Source organism: Cololabis saira, chromosome 10 (genome assembly GCF_033807715.1).
Source record: "Cololabis saira isolate AMF1-May2022 chromosome 10, fColSai1.1, whole genome shotgun sequence".
NCBI lineage: Eukaryota > Metazoa > Chordata > Actinopteri > Beloniformes > Belonidae > Cololabis > Cololabis saira.
Window position 1 is genome coordinate 38,993,519 of NC_084596.1, and position 22,823 is coordinate 39,016,341.

Here is a 22,823-nt window from a genome sequence, read left to right on the forward strand (position 1 = left end):
AACATCCAAAAGGCCCATGCAGTGACTGCCCTTGGTCTGCTCCTGTTGACATGGCATTGTTTTCTTCTCTTATCCTTGAGCACAAAGATAACTTGTGAAATTCCTGCTGGCTGCCCTTAAGGGCTTGATGGTTCAGACGACAGCTTGAGGACAGCTTGTGACGCAGGTGGCACTTTTTTTTAATTTGAAGAGCAGCAACAGGTTATAAGCCCATGAACAACTAACAATATCCTACTGTATATGAAATATATGTTAAAGACATACTTAGTTAAGATATACTTACCCTAGATTTTATAAAATTTTCAGTTCATTTGTCAGAATAGAATGATCAAAAACAGTAAGGAGAAAATGGAAATACAATTGGAAGATTTCTTTAATCATTTCAAATTTGAAGAGTAGACTTGGGGGGGGGGGGTCTGCCACATCATCTTATGCTGCCCTGTACCGACTTGCCTTTGTATTTAAACTTTCATCTTCTTCACGTATCCCTAAGTCTATTCCAGGCTGTGTGTTGAGAACACTTGTCCATCAATTTAGGGTCTCATTCTCAGCTGTCCATAGTCCTTGAGTATTTTACTTTTACAATCACATGAGCAAGCAGAGGAAGGTGTGAGCCACCTTGCCCCACTTAAGTTTGTAACTGGAGCCAGGAAAGCTATTGGCAGTATTTGTCCATTGACGTTGTGTAAGGTCACTTCTAAGGGGTGTTAAATTCTGGGAGAGGCTCACAGGAATTGATTGTTCTCTATCCTTGTTTTCCCTTCACACATGTACACTGTGGAGCCCAGTGGGGACTTTCATTCTGAGTACTGCTTTGAAGGGCTAGGACATAATGAAAGTGCTCAAAGTTACTTATTGCAAGTTAATCAAAAATCTGTCTTGTTTTAATTGATTGAATTTTGTAAATTATGGGGATTTCCAGGCCGCTATTCTGCACAAGTCAGAAATATGTGCCATCAGCCTGCTTCACGGAGTCTGCTTCTGCCCTGTGATCTAAAGGGCTTTGGTGATGCTTTTTACTGGAGAAAGACTGATCTCAACAGAGAATGCAGAGTTGAGTATTTCTAACTTTTCTGTTTGTGATATTTGAGACATTTATATCTGTAAACGTATCAAAATGGACCATCATTGAGTGAAAGCAAACGTCTGACTCACTAGATTGCAGAATATTCACTCGTCTGTGCCCATGTGTTTATGAAAATACATTTTTGATGGTTAAGTGGTGTTTCTACTTTGCTTTTTATAAACATAATAAAGCACAAAATGTAAAACGGGGCAATTTTTGATATTCTTATTTGGATGCTATGTTTATGAACAAACTTCTCATTGCCTTATTGACAGACACTGTGACTATTAACTTTGGCACTGGAATCCAATTGGAATTCAAATTATAATGCTAGCCATATCTTCAAATAATGATTAAAAAAATCTTAAACCGAAATATAACTTTTTACTGATGATAGATTTTTCTCCTGAGAGGCTTTAATGATGATATTCTACTACCCGGACTGAAACACTGAACCAACAATGAGAAAACTCTGTCAAAGTAAAAGAAAGACTTTCATTCTCATGTTCATATGTAATTTAGTGTAACATGAAAACTTTTTTCTTTTAACTGTTTTTCAAGTTCAGAAGTCTTGAAAATATGTTAATGGTTATGTTTCCATGCAAAAGAAAAAATCCTTTGAACTTGTTTATATCAGACATGTTGTAAAAACAAAAATTGTAACACTTGAAATCAAAAAATGACCTACTAACATTTTTTGTGATTACTATTTAAAATCTAGTCGCAGAATTTCAAAACTTCTTAAACAGTTTTCTGTTGACCACAAGGGATGAGTTCCCACTCAGTTACAGTAATGTTACAGTAGCATTTGCAACAGGGGACCAAGCAGCAGGAATAGAGCAGTTGTCCCTCCAATGATTCAAATATTTGCCATCACAAGGAATAAATAAATAAAATAAATTAGTATTAGCAAATTAAATTGTAAAGCCATGGACAAAATGAACTTTATTAAATCATGAATGAAATATACTTATTTGTATGCACTTATTAGTGCAGGTACCCACAGCATGACACTGTTGCTAAATCAATGCGTATTACGAGTATGTACTACTTTGACCTTATTGTAGACAACAGTATGTAGTATATCAGCTGACATGCTGTATACTAACAATGACTGCTGGTCAAGTATCTAGTACTGTATATTACATTGTAAGCACAGTATGTTGTATGAGCATTCTAAAAAAAGCTGTTATCATGACTTTTTGTTATTGTATTGTAAGATTTATTGAACTTACTGGTTTGTCGTTATCTCCGTAGGAAACAAAACCAAAACTATGCACAAATTGGAAGAATAACCATATTTGGTGAGTAAAATTAATTTATGATTTTGCAAATGCATCTCAATTTCTTTTGATTTTTCCTCATTCACTGTGCTTCATTTTAATTTCCTACACCTAGTATGATGACAATTTATTGTTAAAAAACTTCCTGAATGACTCATAATGTCAAACGCTTTCTTCAAGATAGACTGGTGTAGAGATATAAAGGGGATGAACATAACGTAACCTCCCTCAATAGAATCGGTGCTTGCAGGAGGAAGCTGGGAGGAGATGGAATTTTAAGAGCAGCAGCACCATCTGCCGGAAAGAGATCAGATTGTATCTGAGAGCCTAGTTTTGTCAGCTCCTTTTATAGACCTATGAATGAGATGGCGTAATTGGAATAAATCATTCAGAAGTGTAAAAAAGATATCACTCAAGATGTCTGCCTGAACAAGCTCCAAGGGGTAGCCTGTTTTATTTTATTCTTTTTTTGGTAGGTTTGATTTATCCCTCTATTCGTATGAATCAACAGAGCTGTGACCAAAAGAAAGTCAAGAAGCCATTTTAGATGCTTATTCAATTTATTCTACTGAACAAAAAACATGCTTAGGGAGACACCATCACTAGGACAAGTGTGTCTCGGGAAACAAACTGGGAATCCTTTCTGTAAAAACATCATTCTTCCTCATGTCCTTTCTGAAACAAAGAAAGAAAATGCAATATAAACATGAAGTTATTAGTTTAGTGAAAAAGCTGTTACATTCATAGCTTGTGTGTTTATGTGTGTGGAGTTACAAACCTTAGCCCCCCCGTCACGGCTCTTGACACGTAGCTTGTTGACCTGAGACTCAGCGATGTCAGCTCTCTCTTCAGCTTCATCAAGCTCATGCTGTAACTTGCGGAACTTGGTGAGATTACCGTTGGCCTGTTCTTCCTGTAGAACAGAAACACCATATACATATATATATTAAATATCCTACATGCATTACAGGTATGATGTATAAAGCTGCTTGTTAAAGCCATTTGTACTTACAGCCTCCTCTGCAGTCCTCTTGTAGGATTTCACCTTAAGTTGCAGCTTGTCCACCAAATCTTGAAGACGTGCTAGATTCTTTCGGTCTTCTTCGGTCTACATTGAACAAAAAGAGAGAAAGATAATAGGAAAGGAAAAGTAGAAAACCATGACTAAAATTACAAACACAGCTCTCATTTTCAAAGCTAGAAGAGACGTTACCTGATAAGTAAGCTCCTTGATACGCCTCTCATACTTTCTAACTCCTTTTATCGCATCACCAGCTTTTTTCTGTTCACCTTCCACTTCATTTTCAAGTTCCCTGACCTGCAGGATACCACAACAAAAGTCAACTAGCAACAATCTTATTTATTGCAGCAGACATTTATATTAAATGCTTAAATGTAAGAAGTAAGGAGGGAACTTCTACTAACCCTGGACTCCAGCTTCTGAATCTGCTTCTTTCCTCCCTTCATGGCGATCTGCTCAGCTTCATCCAGACGGTGCTGCAGGTCTTTGATGGTTTGCTCCATGTTCTTTTTCATGCGCTCCAGGTGAGCGCTGGTGTCCTGCTCTTTCTTCAGCTCCTCTGCCATCATGGCAGCATCAGTAATGGCCTTCTTGGCCTTCTCTTCAGCATTTCTGCATTCCTGCACTGCCTCCTCCACCTCATTTTGAAGCTGGGATGTATCAGCCTCCAGCTTCTTCTTCTGGTTCAGCAGGCTGGTGTTCTGTTTTTAAGCACATGTTAAGTATGAAAAGGGCTGAAACAAATAAGTTACAGCATATTGTATACATGATCACTACAGCCTACCTGTGAGTGCAGTAGCTGCACCCTCTCGCTAACATCCAGCAGTTCTTGCTCTGCAAGTCTGCGACTTCTCTCAGTTTGCTCCACAGCAGCCCTCAGTTCCTCCAGTTCAGCCTGAAGCAGGTTGTTGCGTCGCTCAACAATGGCTATGTTTTCCTTCATATCATCGTTTAATCGCATAGAGTCATCAAGCTGAAGCTGAGAATCCTAAAAGATGAACCCAAATAAATTAATTATCTGATACTCTTTTCTTTTTTATTAACAATTGCAATAACATCATTATATTTGTATTCCAATTCATTTTATTTGTACCTTCAGATGAGTATGAACCGACTTTAATTGTTTCTGGGCCTCAGCTGCCTGCCTGTTGGCTTGGCTTAGCTGGATTTCCATCTCATTGAGGTCTCCCTCCATCTTCTTTTTCAAACGGAGGGCTTCATTCCTGCTGCGAGTTTCAGCCTCAAGAGAGCTCTGCAGAGTATCCACAGTTCGCTGCTGGTTTCTCTTTGCTTGCTCCATCTCTTCATCTTTCTCAGCCAGCTTACGCTCAATGTCAGCCTTGACTTGGTTGAACTCAAGCTGGACTCTGAGAATCTTTCCTTCCTCATGCTCTAGTGAGGCCTGTCATGGAGTAGGCAACTTTAGTGAAAAGCTCATGACCTTTTTACCAAAATATGTTGACATTTCAAGGTGGATTTTGCAGCATACCTCTGCTTCCTCCAGGGCTGTCTGTATCTCAGACTTCTCTTGTTCTAGCTGCTTTCGAATCTTCTCAAGCTCATGAATGCTCTTTCCAGTCTCACCAATTTGTTCAGTGAGATCGGAGATTTCCTCTAAAAGTCAAATTGTGATACTCTAAAAAGATGTTCTCTTGGGGAACTTATTGTTTTGAGGTTGAATGATAAATTGACTCACCTTGTAAGTTCTTATTCTCCCTTTTCATGGTCTCCAGATGTTCAAGGGACTCTTCATACGAGTTTTTCAGTTTGAAGAGCTCAGTACTTTGAGTCCTGGCTTCTTTCTGAGCACTTTCCAGCTCTGATTGACACTCCTCATACTTCTGTTTCCACTCTGCCAAGACCTGAAAGACAGTGAACATTTTTGATTAAGCATTTCATTCCTTCACATAATACAATTGTATTTTTACTAATGTATTTAGACCTTGTCAAAGTTCCTTTGCTTCTTGTCCAGAGCAGCAGCAGAAGCATTGGACCTCTCCACATCCACCATGAGATCTTCAATCTCATTCTGCAGCCTGTGTTTGGTCTTCTCCAGAGAAGAACATTTAGCGTTCACTGCTTCAACAGCTTCCTCAGCATCCTGCAGACGCTGAGCCAGTTTCTTTCTGTAGTACGGGAGAATGTAAAGCAGTCAACCATTTGTGATCTTGTTTCTCTTAATTTATTGGTTGAATGCTATAAAACATTCAACCATTTGTGATCCTGTTTCTCTTCCTTGATTATTCAACTACTACTTATTATGGGCATGCCAACTAGTGGCAAGACCATATTGCATTCCATATTGACCACATTGACCAGCGGGTGTACAGCATGATATGGAAAAAAAATCTCCCAAAAAATAAAACACGCCCGAAAAAACATGAAAATGAAGGCGATATATTAGTATACAGAAAAGGTTTCCCTTTTCTTCTTCTTCTTATTCCGCACGCTTTTTCGTTGGTTAATGTGGCCCGAACCGCAACGTGCACTCACACATAGCATACATCAACACATGTGGATCCATCTTGCCTTGAAGGTCAATACTTTTCTCAGTCAAAAGTCTTACCGAGAATGGTGCATATTGCTCGGCCGAACTTTATCGTAGAGACATTGTTCAAATTTTCAAACACTCGGCCCGATTGACACTAAAGGACCTAACAACCTCATAATTCCAATTATCACAGTTTTTGCGATATTTAACTTTCAATTTAAAAAAATTCCATTTGACTTTGGACGCTTGTTGCTAGGCAACAGGTTATCATAGAGACATCGATCAAATGTTCCCTGACTTGGCACACTGTGGACTTCAACATATTGAAATTTCATGAAGCTGTGATTTAAGGAAATTTTATGTCAAAATCCATGCCAACTGGCCCCATTCATTCGGATGGGGCTTTTTACCATGGTGAAAAAAAAACCCTCTTTGTTAATGTAGTCTGAACCGGAACGTGCACCTACACATAGCATACATCAACACATGTGGATCCATCGTGCCTCGACCGGCGATACTTTTCTCAGTCAAAAGCATTACCGTGGCAACGCTAGATGCCGAGAAGCGGAAAAAAGGTGAAAATTGGGGCGCTTATTGGTCGGCCAAACTTTATCGTAGAGACATCATTCAAATGTTCCCGGACTCGGTTTGCTTTCAACCTCATTATGCCAATTATTACAGTTTTTGAGATATTAAACTTTCAATAAAAAAAATATGTCCATTTGACTTTGGCTTGTTGCTAAGCAACAGGTTATCGTAGGGACATGATTCAAATGTTTCAAAACTTGTCCCGCAGTGGACTACACCATATTCAAATTTCATGAAGCTGTGATTTACATCAATTTTAAGTCAAAACGCCTGCCAAATGGCCCCATCCCCAAAAGTTTATTAACAACCTTTAACGGTTTATTAACAACCCTAAACTACTTCTTGGCCATTATTAATCACCCTAAACCACACAACCCCAAAGCAGGGGCTGTGGTTTATTAACAATCCTAAACCACACCCCCTGTGGGGAGCACAGGAATGAATGCAATTCAACCATAAACCGCCTCAAACTGACATAGAACCACCCCGAACACAACCACTACAGCCCCAAACCAAAGCAGCAAGAGGGGACGAATGGGCAGTAGGGCATTCCCATATCAAAATTTCCTGAAATTTCCTAGTTAGGGCCCGAGCACTGACAGTGCGAAGGCCCTATTCTCCTTTGGAGAAAAAGCGGTAGTGCTTTACCAGAAAGAACACTACATTTCCCATGAGCACCAGCGCGTAGTGCCGGAAAACTCCTGTCCCCATCGCGTGCATTTGTTTTGATAGCGAATGAAGACGGGACAGACTTTCAAAACTACTTTACTGTTTCACCAATTGAACAGACGGAACGCAAAAAAAAAGATGTTAAACTGCTGGAAAGGAACTGGAATTTATCGGGATACCTTAACCAAGGAAGCCAGGGAGCGGTATATGGAGAAAATAATGATTATTAACGGTTTGGGTCCATATGAAATCCCTATCAAAGAGTGGAGCTCCGATGAGGACTTACTGCCGCAGTTCTGCGCAACCCACGTCTTACCTTGTTTAGGAGTGTTTGGCAGCTGCTTTGGTAAATGTTTGACTCGCCATGTGTTTCAATAAATTAGTATAATAGTACAACATACAGTACATGTTTTGTATTACTCTTACTTTTCTTTTCTTTTTTTTTTACTGCTATATTATGCTGAAGAGGCTCCGAGCCGCAAGCAATGTTTCTGTTTCCCTCGTGAGATAATTTTTTTCCTCTGCAGCTACAAATAGAGTTAATATTTTTTCCTCAACAAACTAGTTTTATATGAAGATTGGGGTTAATCGCACTGCAGAGAGCTGGCCAGCAACTGCGTTTAGCTGAAGTGGGGAATAACACCCGTGTGAGTGATCGGACCCGGTCTGTGTGAGTGTTTGTTTGTGCTATACTGTGGAAGGTTATGTTTGGTCGTTACAGCCGCGATCCAACCGAGCCGAAGACTCTTTGTTATTTCAGATACTTGGCCTCCGTGGTTCTGCCTCCAAGCAGGAAAGCGGTGAAAAGTTAAACGATTAGCGATCTTTTCCCCACGTCTGTTATGTGTGGAGCTGCTGCAGCCACAACACAGCAACGGGTTACCAGCTTCTTCTGAGCCCTGCGCTCCCCCTCGAATCGGGGGAAGTGACATATGCCGTAAAGCAGTCAAAGCCGTAAAAATGTGTAGTTTTTTAGTGTGGAAGGGTTCCTACCATGCACCTCAAAGTTACATAGTGCCAGTGAAGGCGATACAGACCCCTCAGACCATGACAGAGGTGTCATTAAACCTGTTGTAAGTTGATGTAGCATCACAATGACTCTGGAAATATGATATTAAGGTGGAAAAGTTACATAGTGCTGCTTTAATGCGGCCCAAACCGTAACATGCACCCAGGTGTGTTATACATCAAAATGTGTGTCTCGATCCTGCAACGATGGGCATTACTTTTCTCAGTCAAAAACGTTACCGTGGCGACGATAGACCCCAAAAAGCGCGCCCCCCCTTCATCTGATTGGTCCATATTTGATAGTTCCTACTTTCTGCCATAACTTTTGAAAGGTTTGACTTAGAGAGTCGTGGGTGGTGTCATCTGACTCGGTTTTGAGACCTTGACCTTGATTGGCATGAATTAGCCCCGCCCCTTCTTCTGATTGGTCGATATGTGATAGTTCTTATTTTCTGCAATAACTTTGGAATGGTTTGACATAAAGACTCGTGGGTGGTGTCATCGGACATGGTTTTGAGTCCTTGACCATAATTGGCTATATATATATATATTACTGGCTATATTGGTATAGGTCAACTGGTTTTCTTAAACTCATCTTTCTGGATTCAGCTGATCTAAGATCTAAGATTTGATCTTGTTTTCAACAGCTCTTCTTTCTATCTTAGGTCCTTATTCTTCTCTTGTGAATATTCCTCTTTTAAGCGCCTCATCCTGTCTTCACCTCCTCTCTTCTTCCATAATCTCAACAGTTTTCAAATATTTGAGCTATGTTTTAACATTTTCTTCACATTTTCAACTGATTTCAACAATTTCTTCTTTCTACATTTCTGCAGTCTTTCAGTCGTTTCACTTCTATCAGTCTTCCTGGCTTCCTTCAAGAGTATTTTCTGTCTATGATCCCTTCTTATTCTTGCTCCTTCTTTGCTCCATTTTACTTTATCATCTCCTCCTCTTTATCCCCCTTTTGCATAATCTTCTTTCTTTTAAATGTTATTTGGATGATTTTCAAGTTCTATAGCGATTGAAAAGGGTTCTCACCTTCTTCATACATTCCAACCATTTCACTTAAATTCAACACTACAGGAAATGCAACCTTTTCTAGTTCAAATTGAAATGTTTTTGACTCACTTGGCTTCTTCCAGTTCTTCGGTCCTCTGGATGGCATCAGTTTCATACTTGGTTCTCCACTGAGCCACCTCAGAGTTGGCCTTGGACATGCCGCGTTGCAGTTCAGCCTTGGCCTCCTGTTCCTCCTCATACTGCTCCCTAAGCAGGTCACAGTCGTGACGAGCCGACTGCACACCGTGGGCTAAAGCATTCTTGGCCTGAAATAGTAGCATGTCTAAATATTTTGATCTTATCTACATGTATTCTGTTTTTTAATGTTGTTTTGTGTTTTCATACTTTAACTTCCTCTTCCAGTTGTCTTTTAAGGTCTTCAATTTGTTGTGTGTAGGACTGTTTTCCTCTGGTGAGTTGAGACACCAGGGAATCCTTCTCTTCAAGCTGCCTTGTAAGTTCACCTATTTTAAGCAGGAAGTTACAGTGTAAATAATCTCTTATTTTGTCAAAGGTGAAATTTGCCATTCAGTTGAAGAACATACCATTTTCAGTTTGAAGCTTTGCTTTCTGCATGGTGAAGTCATTGATGCTACGCTGTCCTTCCTCTGCCTTTGTTTTATATTCACTCATCTGGTCCTCCAAAGACCTGCACATTTTCTCCAAATTGTTCTGAAAACCAGACAATAAAAATGTACTACGCAATATCAAGAAAAGCCAGATATATACAGTAAAAATAATTTACCTTAGACTTGACAATATGTTCCATATTGGAGACCACATCATCTAGTTCCAGTCTGAGCTCACTCTTCTCCTTCTCCAGTTTCTGCTTGACTCTCTGCAGGTTGTCAATCTGCTCTCCCAGGTCAGCAACACTGTCAGCTTGTTTCTTCCTGAGTGTTGAAGCAGTGGCTTCATGCTGCAGAGTGGCCTCTTCAAGGTCTCTGCGGAGTTTCTGAAACTCGGCCTCCCTCTTCTTGTTCATCTCGATCTGAGCAGCTGTGGCTCCACCAGCCTCCTCCAGCCTCTCACTGATCTCCTCCAGCTCTCTGGCCAAGTCTGCTCTCTGCTTCTCCACCTTGGCTCGAGCAGCTCGCTCTGCTTCAAGCTCTTCCTCCAGCTCCTCGATACGAGCCTAGACCAGAAACATTTTGTGATAAATATTTAAATAGAGGTTCTTGAATTGTCATGTTGTGTTGCTTGTTCATAGTTTATCCAGAATGAATTGTCACCTGCAGCTCCTTCAGCTTTTTCTGAAGCTGGGCAGACATCGCCTGTTCATCCTCTATTTTGCTATTGAGTTGACTGATTTCAAAATCTTTCCTGAGGATTGAAAAGTAAAGTTTTATGAATTACTGATTATATTAAAACAATTTAATATTGTTTGTATGTGTTGTTATTGCATTTGCAACTTACTTTTTCAGCCTCTCTTCAAGTTGCTGTTTGTCATTTTCCAAGTCCATGACGCTCTCTTGGGCCAACTTTAGGTCTCCCTCAAGCTTTCGCTTTGCTCTCTCAAGGTCCATTCGTATTTTCTTCTCTTGCTCTAATGACCCTTCAAGCTGCGAAATTATAAAAAGAAATTTAAGTATCATTTCTTGGTATTTCTTAACATTAATATAATCTAGGGATTTCTTACATCATCCACTTGCTGCTCCAGCTTTGCCTTGGCTTTGGTCAGAGTGTTGACTTTGTCTTCTTCACTCTGCAGGTCATCCAGCGTTTGCTGATGAGCTTCCTGTAAAGCTTTCTTTTCTTTGGTCAACTTGGCAATGATTTCATCCAAAGCAGCCATCTCCTCTGTCAGGTTCTTTACCTGATTCAAAAAATTAATAGATCATCAATAGCTATCAGCGTTTCATCAGAAATATAGTCTTTCCAGACTTAATCCTATGTTTCAAAGTACCTTGTTCTCAGTGGCATGTTTCTCTTTCTCCACTTTAGCCAGAGTCAGCTCCAAGTCATCAATATCTTTCTTGAGCTCAGAGCACTCGTCCTCCAGCTTTCTCTTCTTTGCAGTGAGTTCAGCATTCATCTCCTCCTCATCATCCAGCCTTTCTGTCAGCTCTTTGGCTTTGGCTTCCATCTGAATTTTGTTCTTGATGAGCCCCTCACATCTCTCCTCTGCATCAGTAAGACTATCTTGCTCCTGTTATTATAAAGATTGAAAAAGTGTTACACCGTAAACAACCATTGATGTTGATATGTTAGTGTTTAAGACAAGAAAAATCATACAGTTTGGACTTGGAGCTGCAGGTCATTCTTCTCTTGGAGAGCAGAGACCATTTTCTCCTCTAGTTCCTTTCTGCGAGCTTCAGATTTTGCATAGGCCTCTTTTAACTTTATGAATTCTTCCTTCATGTTGGCCATCTCCTTTTCAGTTTCTGCAGATTTCAGCAGAGGTTTTATCTTGAAATACATCTTCATCCAAGGCCAATTCTTGACCCCCATGAAGGACCGGATGTTCCACTGGATCACAATTATTGCATCCCTGTTTACAAGAAATGTTGTCATTTGTGACATGAAGCAGAATGAATAAAACTCATGGGACTTTCAAAGAGTTTCCCCAATGTGAAACTCACCTGCGTTCAACAATCTTCTGGAATTCAACTCTTGCCAGATGACCTCGTGCCCGAGCTTGCATGCCAGTGATAATTAGTGCTAGTCGGTCGTCTCGCATCTCTTCTAGCGCACCCAGCAGTCCAGCTTTGAAGAACACCTTTTTAAAGGATATTTTTCATATTCATTATTAAAGTAGATGTTGTCTACATTATGCATTTTAGAGTAACAGCAATGAAATTTCACACCTTAGTGTGCCCCAATCTGTACTGTTCGTGGTCTATGTCCAGAGAACCCAACAGTTTCTCAGCTGCCTTCTTGTTGTCAATGAACTGTCCCTCAGGAATGGAGTTTGGGTTCAAAATCCGGTATCTGTTACACAATTGCATCATATAATTTAGTTTCTTCTCATTTGATTTTTCTTTCTGTATTTCTTATCGAACACAAACCTCTGCTTGAAATCCGCATACTGGATCCTGTTGGGGAAACCCTTTCTGCAGATCCTGATACCTTCCAGCACACCGTTACAGCGAAGCTGGTGCATCACCAGAGGGTTCTCCATGGCCCCAGGAGTCTTGGTCTCATTGGGGATGAGGCAGCGCACAAAGTGAGGGTGAGTGGACCTCAAGTTGGTCATCAGCTTGTTAAGATTTTCCTGCAAGGTTTAACATATCAACAATGGAGTAAATCATTCACCTTGTGTTTGAAAGTGGGTAAAAACAGAGGTGTCAAAAAGAATTCACATTCATTACTCAGGTAGAAGTATAGATACTAGAGTTCAAAAATACTCCTGTAGAAGTTGAAGTATCAACTCAAGTTTTTTACTCAAAAGTAAAAAAGTACAGGTTTCAAAACTACTTAAAGTGTAAAAGTAATGTAAGGGGGAAAAAAGCCATTAAGGACAAAAGCCATTGAAAACGAATGCTTCTTAGTATAATGCAAACATATTAAAGAACCATATATGTGTACTATTGAGCATTAACATGTGTTTCAGAGAGCAGGAGAAATGATGACTAGTTGCCTATAAGTTGTAATGGTGCAAAAAGTCAAACTTCAGAGGCATGTTATCATTTATCCTAACCTTTTATTGGAATGTACATCCAAGTTTAGTTGCAGGAATAGATAACCAAAATTTCTACTTAAGTAAGGTAACGAAGTATTTGTACTTTGTTACTTGACACCTCTGGGTAAAAATCATTGTGCATTTCATCCATATGGATTATTTAATTTATTGTCATGGAGAGCTCAGTGTTGTATAGTGTTGTTTGTTATTTAAGCTCCTAGCTCATTTTAATTGTTTTTAAAAAGCCTTCACATACATATCTTTTAAGAAATATGTCATAAATATGGTCTTTCTATATTAATTCTATACATATTACTTGGAAATCTGAATCAAAAATATCTTACCCTGTGCAAAGCTGATACCGTTTGGAAGGATGAACCCTTCTTCTTAGCACCTTTACCTTTCGCGTCTGCAGCTGTATAGAGAAGATGAAATTTGACTTTAGAACAGAGATTCAAAGATTTTTGATGAGGTCATAATTTTTCAGGACTTACTGGGCTGTGTCAAATTGTTTATACTTATATTTTTCAGTGACACATTTTATATGTACTGAATACATTCCTGATAAGTGAATGTACACATACCTGAGTCAGCTCCTGCGTAACCAGCAAAAAGCACTCCTAAAAGCTTGAGTGTGGACTTCTGGAAAAGACCAACAACCGTCTCATTCAGAGGATCCTTGTTCTTCACCAGCCAGTTGTTGATATTATAATCAACAGTTCCAGCGTAGTGAACCAGTGAAAAATGGGCCTCTGGTCTTCCTTTGACAATTCTTGGCTTCTGGAAGTTGTTGGATTTCCCCAGGTGGTTGTCATAGAGCTTGGCTTTAAAAGTGGTATCACTGGCTTTGGGAAACATGCACTCCTCCTCAAGGATGGACATGATACCCATGGGCTAACGAGAGCATAATTAAGAAAGCAAATAATTCAGTAAGACAAACAAAATAAATGTGTTTATCTCAATAAGCAATGAACTCACCTTCTCAATCAGGTCAATGCAGGCCTGCAGATCCATACCAAAATCAATGAAAACCCATTCAATGCCCTCTTTCTTGTATTCTTCCTGCTCCAGCACAAACATGTGGTGGTTGAAAAACTGTTGCAGTTTTTCATTGGTGAAGTTGATGCACAGCTGCTCAAAAGTGTTGAACTGTAATGGAAATGAGAGGAAGCAAAATGAGCTCAACAAAAAAATGTATAAACAAATTAATAAATCTTTTTTTGTTATTCTATAGAATTCCACTGAAACTCACATCAAAGATCTCAAATCCAGCAATGTCCAGCACACCAATGAAGTACTGGCGTGGCTTATTGGTCTCAAGTGACTGGTTAATTCTCACCACCATCCACAGAAACATCTTCTCATACACTGACTTAGACAGTGCACCAATAGCATAGTGCACCTTCAAAATAAGATAATTATTATAATACTTAAAACATATCTTTACATGAATTCAAACTTACTTTACGCTCTCTGCTCTCTGACCTGGTCACAACTTTGTCCCTTGGTGACCCACTCATTACCGACTTTGACTCTTGGGTGACAGAGACCTTTTATGAGGTCAGCAGAGTTCAGGCCCTGCAGATAAGCAACTTTATCCACTTCTATAGAAATGAAAATGATATTTTGTTCAAACATACACAGGGAACCAAAGGAACATCTGCACTATTGTACATACAGCTATGCAAATTCTTTGTTTTTAGCTCTGTTGCTTAACATGCTGTAAAATAGAAACCATCAACAAGACTAAATCATGCAAATCTTATATTATTATCTTATATTATGCACCAGGATTTCAACCATTTACTCCCCTCAAAAGAAAGACGTACTCCTTTTCAAACATTTGATAATAGAACAATCAACTCTCCACAATTGCACTTTTTTAATCTCAGAAATTCTTTTTAGTTTAGCCCAGATTTCTCCAACTAGTTCTCCAACTAACAATAATCAAAAACATATACTTTTAACAGCCCCACTCGCCTTCAGTGCCATCAGCCTCTGCCTGTTCTTCACGCTGCTTGTTCTTGAATTTCATGTTGCCTTGGTGCATGATGGCACCAGTCAGTTTGTAAATGCTGTTTTTCTCTTCTTGAGTGAAACCCAGCACATCAAAGGCATCCTAAAATCAAATCCAGAAATCTTTGCCAGCTTTGTACTTTGTTATCATATGTGTTATATTATATGTAATGTTTTTGCTCTTATGATTCATAAGCTCAACTCACATCAGTGGCATTCAGCTCATCTGCGTCATTGATAGAGGTAACTTGTGTCTCTCCTTGGGAGATGAAGGCGTAGTCGTAGGGGTTGTTGGTGATAAGGAGCATTTCTAAAATTAGATAAAAAGTGAGTATTATAAACTACATACTGCAGGACAGTGTTAACAATATTTACTGTCTATTAGTTTTGCACACTTACCCAGAAGTTCAGGCTTTGCCTGAGACAAGATCTGGTAGAAAATGTGGTAGTCCCTCTCAGCTTTGAGTTGGTAAGTCACACGTGACTTTTCCAGAAGGTCTGTTTGGCGTATGAACTCTGTTATATTTTTGTCATACTGGAAAAAACAATCATCTCATGCTCGAAGATTGTTTTTCAAACACAATCACCTTACATAAAAGTCTGGATTTGACAGATTTAAGTGCAAAGTTGTGTGCACAAATGGCCTGGGCTTAAACAAATTATTACAATCAAATATGTGTTTTAAGTCAATTTTCAGGTTTATGCAAATCATACCTCACACTGGATTTGTGGTTACAACACCAGAGTTTAATAATTAAACTCTGGTGTAATTAAAAAAGAGGCAGTTTTTTTTTGTTTTTTTCCCTAAAGTATTCGCTATTTATTTATTTTTTTACTTTCTTGGACCATGCTGATAAGTTCGGCAAATGAAAGACTTATAGGTATTGCAGCCCTACAGTTATGAATCATGTCTCCAAGTGCATCCAAATTTTAAATACTGGGATGAGCTATTAGGACTGGGCGATAAACAGAAAATTTACTGTGATGACCGATGTCAATTTTCCCATGTCTTTAAATTCGGTGTTGTGATTAAAAAAAAAGAAAATGAACGTATTTTTGTCTGTTTTGAGTGTGTGTGCTGAAAGGTTTATTTTCATTCCCCTTTAAGACGATGTACAGCGTGTGTGTAATCACGTGACTTAACCCATCCAGTCTGAATGAGAAGGGAAACCCAAGACAATGACTGATGGTTCAAACGAAGAAGCGAGTGACATAGCCGCAGAACTAAATAACAGGGCTCTCACTGGCGCATTTCAACAAGTTCACATGCTCTCACGCCACACGTGGCATTTCTCACGCTGAGAAATTAACTTTTACCGCACAGTAATTCCAACAGACCCCCTGCAAACGAGTCAAGGTACTGTATGCTACTGTGCACTGAGCCGTAAACTCAGAGCAGCTGTCTCGAGCTACCAACCAATCAGGTCTGAGTTTCAGCTTCAAGCCTTTCATGAATGCCTAGTGGAGGTAACCTAAGTTACAACACACATTACTCTTAAACAAACACAAACGGAGACACACAAGCCACCACCGTTTTGGGGGCCAATTTGAGGCTAAATGTGTCTTTCTTTGTTTATTTTTTTTGTTTGTTTAGAGCAGAATGAGACCAATGTTGTAATTAATAATAATAAAAATAATAACAATGAATACAGCACGAAGACGAATTATTTAATATTTCATGAATATTGTGAAGAGACACTGGCCACTACAGTGTTTTTCTTTGTTATAGAATAAATAAAACGGTCTATTTGATATAGTCAAATTTGTTCCTTCTGAAGAAGGGTCGATGGGACACTGGGAGGGAGACATTCCACGCACAGGGTTTAAACGCCTCATGAAAGTAGCAACAAAAGGTACAACATACCATTACGTTTATTGTGCATTTATCGTTATCGAGGTAAAACTTATCGTGATTTTGGTTTGATGTCATATCGCCCAGCCCTATGAGCTATTGTATAAAAAATATAGAATGAAGTGAAACAGAAGATTGATTTAGTTTCACTCACAAGTCTCAATATCAGCAGAGGCCAGCTTCCCCCTGTTGTCGAAATGAATTCTGATGAATTTACCCTGAAAGGAAAAGTTGTGTTCACTGGAAATTGAAATCAGGAAAACACATTTCTTGTTGAGTTATGGGAAACATGTAATTTCACTGCATTCCTGTATTCACTCACAAATCTGGAGGAGTTGTCATTCCTGATGGTCTTAGCATTACCAAAGGCCTCCAGAGCAGGGTTAGCCTGGATGATTTGATCCTCCAGGGTTCCCTAATGTCACAAAACAAGGTCTCACCATCAAGCATACTGTCAAATTGAAGTAAACTGATATTTTGGTTCTATTATAATAAATAAACAAATATGTAATTTAAGTGAAAGAGTTAAAGCTAACAGAATAATACATTTTTAATAAATAAAGAGAGGTCACATAAGACAACCTTCTTCTCTTGAGATTGCTCTTTCTTGCCAGTTGGTGCAGCAGCGATGCTGGCAAAGTACTGGATCACACGTTTGGTGTTGACAGTCTTTCCAGCTCCGGATTCTCCGCTGAGTTAAAAAAAAACACCAATACCTTAGGCCCAAGAACGATGGTGAACAGGTGACAACAGGTGGTGCTTTGACTTACGTGATAAGAATGGACTGGTTTTCTCTGTCTGTCGGCAAGAGATTACAAAATGTTAGTGGAAGGAGCCTTTAGTCATAGTGCATGTTTGAATAAGATATAATAATTGAAAATGATTTCTGTACCAGACAGCATGTACTGGTAGGCATTGTCAGAGATGGAGAAGATGTGAGGAGGAGCTTCACTCCTCTTCTTTCCTCGATAGGCAACAACCACGGTTTGATCGTAGACTGGGAGCCACTTGTAGGGGTTGACAGTCACACAGAACAGCCCAGAGTAGGTCTGGCAGGTCAAGAGAGGGTTAGAGAGGTTTGCTTTCAGGTGCAGATGATATCAATGACAAAACAATTCAGTAGGTAACAGACTCACATAGATCATCCATGCTGCGTAACGCTCTTTGAGGTTGAACAGCACAGCTGGCTCATGGAGAAAGGTGAACATCGCCATGTCTTCAATTTTATCAAACTTTGGCGGGTTCTGGGGATTTATGTCATCCTCCTTCACCGTGACAGTCTACAGAAAGAAGTACACATCTTACGCAAAGCTCAAAACTTGTATTAAAAGACTGTTAAATTGCACTGATGCCATGCTGATACCTTTCCAAATTCAGTGTTTACAGTGACTTTGTCACCATCACGACTTTGGATGCTGGCTTTGACGTACTCAACCTCAGGATCAGGAACAAAACATTCCTTCTTCATGTCAAATATACGAGTCTGAGCCTCCAGACGCTCCTTATCAGATTTCCTCAGAAAAGGAGCAGCAGGCCCAAACTCTGCCATGAGAGCGTCCCCCATGTTTTAAACTTTGAAGAACAAAATATTGTTCAGGCAAAACCTATGGGAGAAAAACAGTTATAATAAAAGCTAAAACAAATAATTTGGCATTATCAACCAGTAATTTGTACTAATGCCATTTGTGTTTTCCATTTAATAAAAGCAATAATTCCAGTGGCTACTGTCACTTCTAAAAGCAGTAAACTGTTTAAAACTGTCTAAAGGAGTAAGCTTGCATGAATATTAGTAAAATGGATATGAAGATGCCATGATGTATCTGATGTATCATATACGAAATTATCAGTACAATCATCAAAAAAACATGCATTACTCTGTTGTTCTGACACAAACTTGTGAATTATAAAAACATCCCTTCAAACTGAGTTTCACTGTCATTTCAAGGTTGCTTTGAATCTTACTTTTCAACAAAGTGAAACACTGACTTCATACAAAATGTAAACAGCTCAGTCTATCTACAGTAACAACAGCTTTCAGTAAATTCAACAGTCCCCAGCCACAGCAGAGCAAGTCATTTTGTTCATTTAGCTGGTGGTTTTCTTACCTCTGACTGTCAGCCGTATGAAGTGAAATGATGGAACCAGTGGAAGACACCAGTCAGCCCCTCCATTAATAAAGGTTGCAAGTCAGCCAAATATGGGGATGAATATTAAAGAAATGGCATCCGTGTTGCCCATTAAAAAAAAAAAAAAAAAAACTCTCAAAATTGGATAGAGCCCAGTGTTGCTATTTGTTGCTCTCACCTTGAACAACCAACCACTACACCAAACTGGACATGACAAAGAAAGGGGAAGGCAGGAGGTGGGGGAGCAAGGACAGGCTATTGTGTATCAAGTCCTTCTCATCTGCCCCAGTCAGTTGTACATAGCAGGTTATTAATATTAAGGAATATTAAGAGCATTTCAGTTTTAAGCAAGTTCTTGTGAGAGTCAACTGCATAAATAAACCTTTTAGGACTTTTACATCCATGTTCAGCTATACCACTTTATCGTGTTACATATCACATGATTAAGTTGATTATTTATTCTCCATAAATTACTTATATATTCTTTAAAGGAATCCATTAATGTTTGACATGGTATATCAAAATGAGATTGGTCTGAATGTATAAAGATAGACAACCGTGCCTTCATTCTCAAACTAAATAAAGTATTTAGTGCCCATGAGGCAGTCAGGATTTATTGGACGGCAAACATTAAAAGATCTGGCATTCAACAATTCTCTGTGCAGTGATAGGATGTGAAAAATATCTCGAGAAGAAGAACGAAGAGCTTCAGCTGTTGTTTGCAGAGGCAAGACTACGCCAAGGTCACAGCTGTGAGGTCTTTTTGTTATCACTCACCACTGTTAACGGTTTGATCTACACTATTAATCCAACCCTGTTCACTTTGTATTGTTTCCTTCTCTTTGGCAGCAGTAGACATGCTCAGACACAATGCTGTCCAACTCATGTAACATCTAAAGGTACTTCACAGAAGTGCTGTATGTTTTGGGAGTGACCATCACTTTTTCCAAATAAATGATGAATAATGTTGAATCAGCCTTTAAAGGAAGTTAAGATTAATTAACATTAATAACAACACCGGCAACAGAGCCCTGAATTATAATGATTATTTGAACTGGTTGATGTTGTTTGGTTTTAATAATGCTTGATGTTGTTATTTTATGCTTGTATTTTATGCTTTTATTCTTTGTAAGGTGACCTTGGGGACTTGAAAGGCGCCACCAAATAAAATGTATTATTATTATTATTATTATTATTATTACTAGTGTTTGGCATCATATTGATTATAAGCTTTGACCTTTGAATGTCCTATTAAAGCTCAGGTGGTATGCTATGATGTGGTTTGTTTTTTTTACACCAGGCCTAATCTCAGGCTTATGTTCTTAAATGGCATTTGATATGCAGCTATTTTAGCCTGCAACATACTCCAAGAAAAAGATTAGGAAAGTCTGAAATGTTCAAAAACAATGCTCTTCAGACAGAAAGTAGAATGGATTTGTATATTTCTCTTTTGACAGTAATGTTAAAGTGCTCTCTTTCTACAGTCATTTTAATCAATTAGAGACACTTGGTGCAATTTTACTCTTATTAAGGGTATAAGGGGTAAAAGCACAGGCTTTAGCTGAACAAAGTATGATTTCTGATCATTTATATGGCACTCTATCAAGAACAGTAATTCATCAACGACTAATATGTATTTGACAACCGCTACAATATGGCGGTACATTCACAAATGCCTTTTAAAAATTTACTACACAAGAAAAGCTATAAATTAACCTTGTCAAGAGGTGGCGTCAACATGTCTCTGCTCTTAAGCAACTGATATAGACATTGTAGTGAGATAAATCACTATTCTAGGTCTTATTGGAAGAAATTAACGCGATGTACCTAAACTGTTCAAATTAACACATCCAAAATCCTGGGATTGTATGGGATCACTGATCATAGCAAAGGATGTTTATACTTGTGTGGTGGCATGAAACCATCACACAAGATTCCATTATATAGAGTAGAGTATTATAGTGTTTGCTGGCTCCAATGCGATCTATTTGAACTCATTCTTAATGGTTTATAATCCCAATCGATTGATACGTTCCTTGAAGGAGCATCACTTAGCAATGCCATCCCTATGCACAAGGCAAACCCACAAGGCGTATGCACCTGACAGTAGAACCTGGACCTCTGAAGGGGGGTGTGGGTGAGCAGATGGCAGCAGAGTTTTGAACATATTGCAGTTTTTAAGGCTGGAGGGGACACCAGTCAGGATGGTATTGCAGTTGTGGAGTCTGGAGGTGATGAAGGCATGAATTACTGTTTCAGAGACTGAGAAGGAGAGAGTGGGTCGAAGGTGTGCTACTGAATTCATCCTTACTGGCTTATACTCCCAATTGATCGCTGTCTTCCTTGCCATCCCTATGCACAAGGCAAACCTACAAGGCGTGTGCACCTGACAGTAGAGCCTGGACCTAACAGTAAAATAAGCTACGGAAGGCTGGGAGGGTAGGGGCATGCCATCTTCAGGAATCTCACATCTTTTTAACGCATTCTTTTATTGAACTTTTCCATTCACTTGTTTGTCAACAGTCTTTTGCTTTCCCTTTACAACTTTCGTCTATTAATTTTGGAATTATTGCTGATTACAAGATCTCTCTTCATACTGTTGTTTTAGAGCAATTCTCAATTTGCAAGTCACTTTGGCTAAAAGCATCTGCTAAATGTGTAAATATAAATGTAAATAATGTAGAGAAGTACACTGCAATTTAAAGCAACCTATACAACCTTCTAGACCACATCTTTTCCTGGGACATCTCTGCATTTTTTCTTCTTAATAAATTAATAAAACCATGAGTAAGGTGGCATGTGCGAATATTAGACCAGTGTGCTTGCAGTACTGATCTCCATCCATCCATCCAATTTCTTCCGCTTATCCGGAATCGGGTCGCGGGGGCAGCCATCTCAGCAGAGATGCCCAGACTTCCTTCACCCCAGACACTTCCTCCAGCTCTTCCGAGGGGAGTCCGAGGCGTTCCGAGGCCAGCCGAGAGACATAGGGCCCGATTTACTAAAGGTTTGCGTGTGTTAAAACGTGTGCAAACTTGACAGCACCCGCAAACCAAAGTGCCAGCTGATCTACTAACAGCGTGCAAAGACGACTGCGTCTCTGAAATGCGCAAAATTGCACACGCAATTCAGTTAGTACTTTTGCCCTGATGAATAATCAATATGGGGCGTACCTGCCAGAACGCGCTAAATACTGGGAGGGGAAGATGCAAATTGGTCCATTTACCACGCGCAATGAGATTTACCAAGCCTGAAAGTAATTGCGCGTATTGTGATTGCGTCTGTATTTAATACGTTCGAAAGGAAGGTGCTAATCTGCTGCTGCTGTTATTGTGGCAAGGAGGCGACATCCAAAATCAAAGAATACGCAGAGAGAGAGTCTTTATTCTGCTGCATGCTATTTTAAAAATGGTTGCACAAGTTTTATTAAAGGCCACTTTTTCTTTAGTTCTCCGCCTTATATCTTGCCACCTTCTCTTATTGTGCCCCCCTCCACTCGCCCACAAGCAGGCCAAGCCTTTGTGCCAAAACTTTGTATTTTATGGATTACTTATCTTATTGAACGTGAAATCATCCTTCGTAAATTACATTTAATTAAAACCCGTGCTTATTAATCACAAAACACAGGTTAAACATCATGACCAAATCCGCTCCGACCCGCTGTGTCAGGAGCAGCGCAGACTGCAGCTTCGCCTGAATTATGGTTCTGCATTAAATCGACGGCGTAGCCGACGGCGTATAGGGTCGCGGTGCGGTGTGCGTCGCCGCGTACCCTACGCCGTCGGTTCTGCGTTGGTGTAACGCGGAACCATAAATCAGCCTTTAGTGTGCGCTCTGTGCGCTGTTCTGAACACTTCTCTTCTCTCTCTTATATGATGGTCCCGTCTGTCACACATTTACTGTCAGTGTTTGCTATATAATATATAATATTTGCAATATACTGTGGACATCTGAATAAAAACTTAACTCATAAATAGATGAATCAAAGCGCTCTCCAGCTCTGTGTCTGATTGTCTTTTTCT

At 39.5% G+C, this 22,823-nt stretch overlaps 1 protein-coding gene across 1 annotated transcript; it reads right to left on the reverse strand.

The window, feature by feature from the left end:
- Positions 1–2,890: 2,890 nt before the first annotated feature.
- Positions 2,891–18,254, reverse strand: LOC133453026 (myosin-7-like). The gene is made up of 37 exons (XM_061732863.1): positions 18,039–18,254; positions 17,812–17,955; positions 17,568–17,724; positions 17,446–17,473; positions 17,258–17,366; positions 16,998–17,090; positions 16,830–16,893; positions 15,223–15,321; positions 15,030–15,133; positions 14,788–14,926; positions 14,293–14,411; positions 14,060–14,209; positions 13,786–13,956; positions 13,392–13,701; positions 13,152–13,222; positions 12,194–12,399; positions 11,993–12,116; positions 11,768–11,904; positions 11,421–11,676; positions 11,092–11,334; positions 10,825–11,001; positions 10,602–10,747; positions 10,418–10,508; positions 9,931–10,320; positions 9,731–9,857; positions 9,531–9,649; positions 9,255–9,451; positions 5,313–5,496; positions 5,067–5,232; positions 4,860–4,984; positions 4,464–4,772; positions 4,155–4,358; positions 3,775–4,071; positions 3,563–3,667; positions 3,362–3,457; positions 3,128–3,262; positions 2,891–3,024 (listed from the first exon to the last, which is right to left on the reverse strand). Exons 1-37 carry the CDS (start codon positions 18,237–18,239, stop codon positions 3,004–3,006), a joined length of 5,814 nt encoding a protein of 1,937 aa, XP_061588847.1. The 5' UTR covers positions 18,240–18,254; the 3' UTR covers positions 2,891–3,003.
- Positions 18,255–22,823: the final 4,569 nt, after the last annotated feature.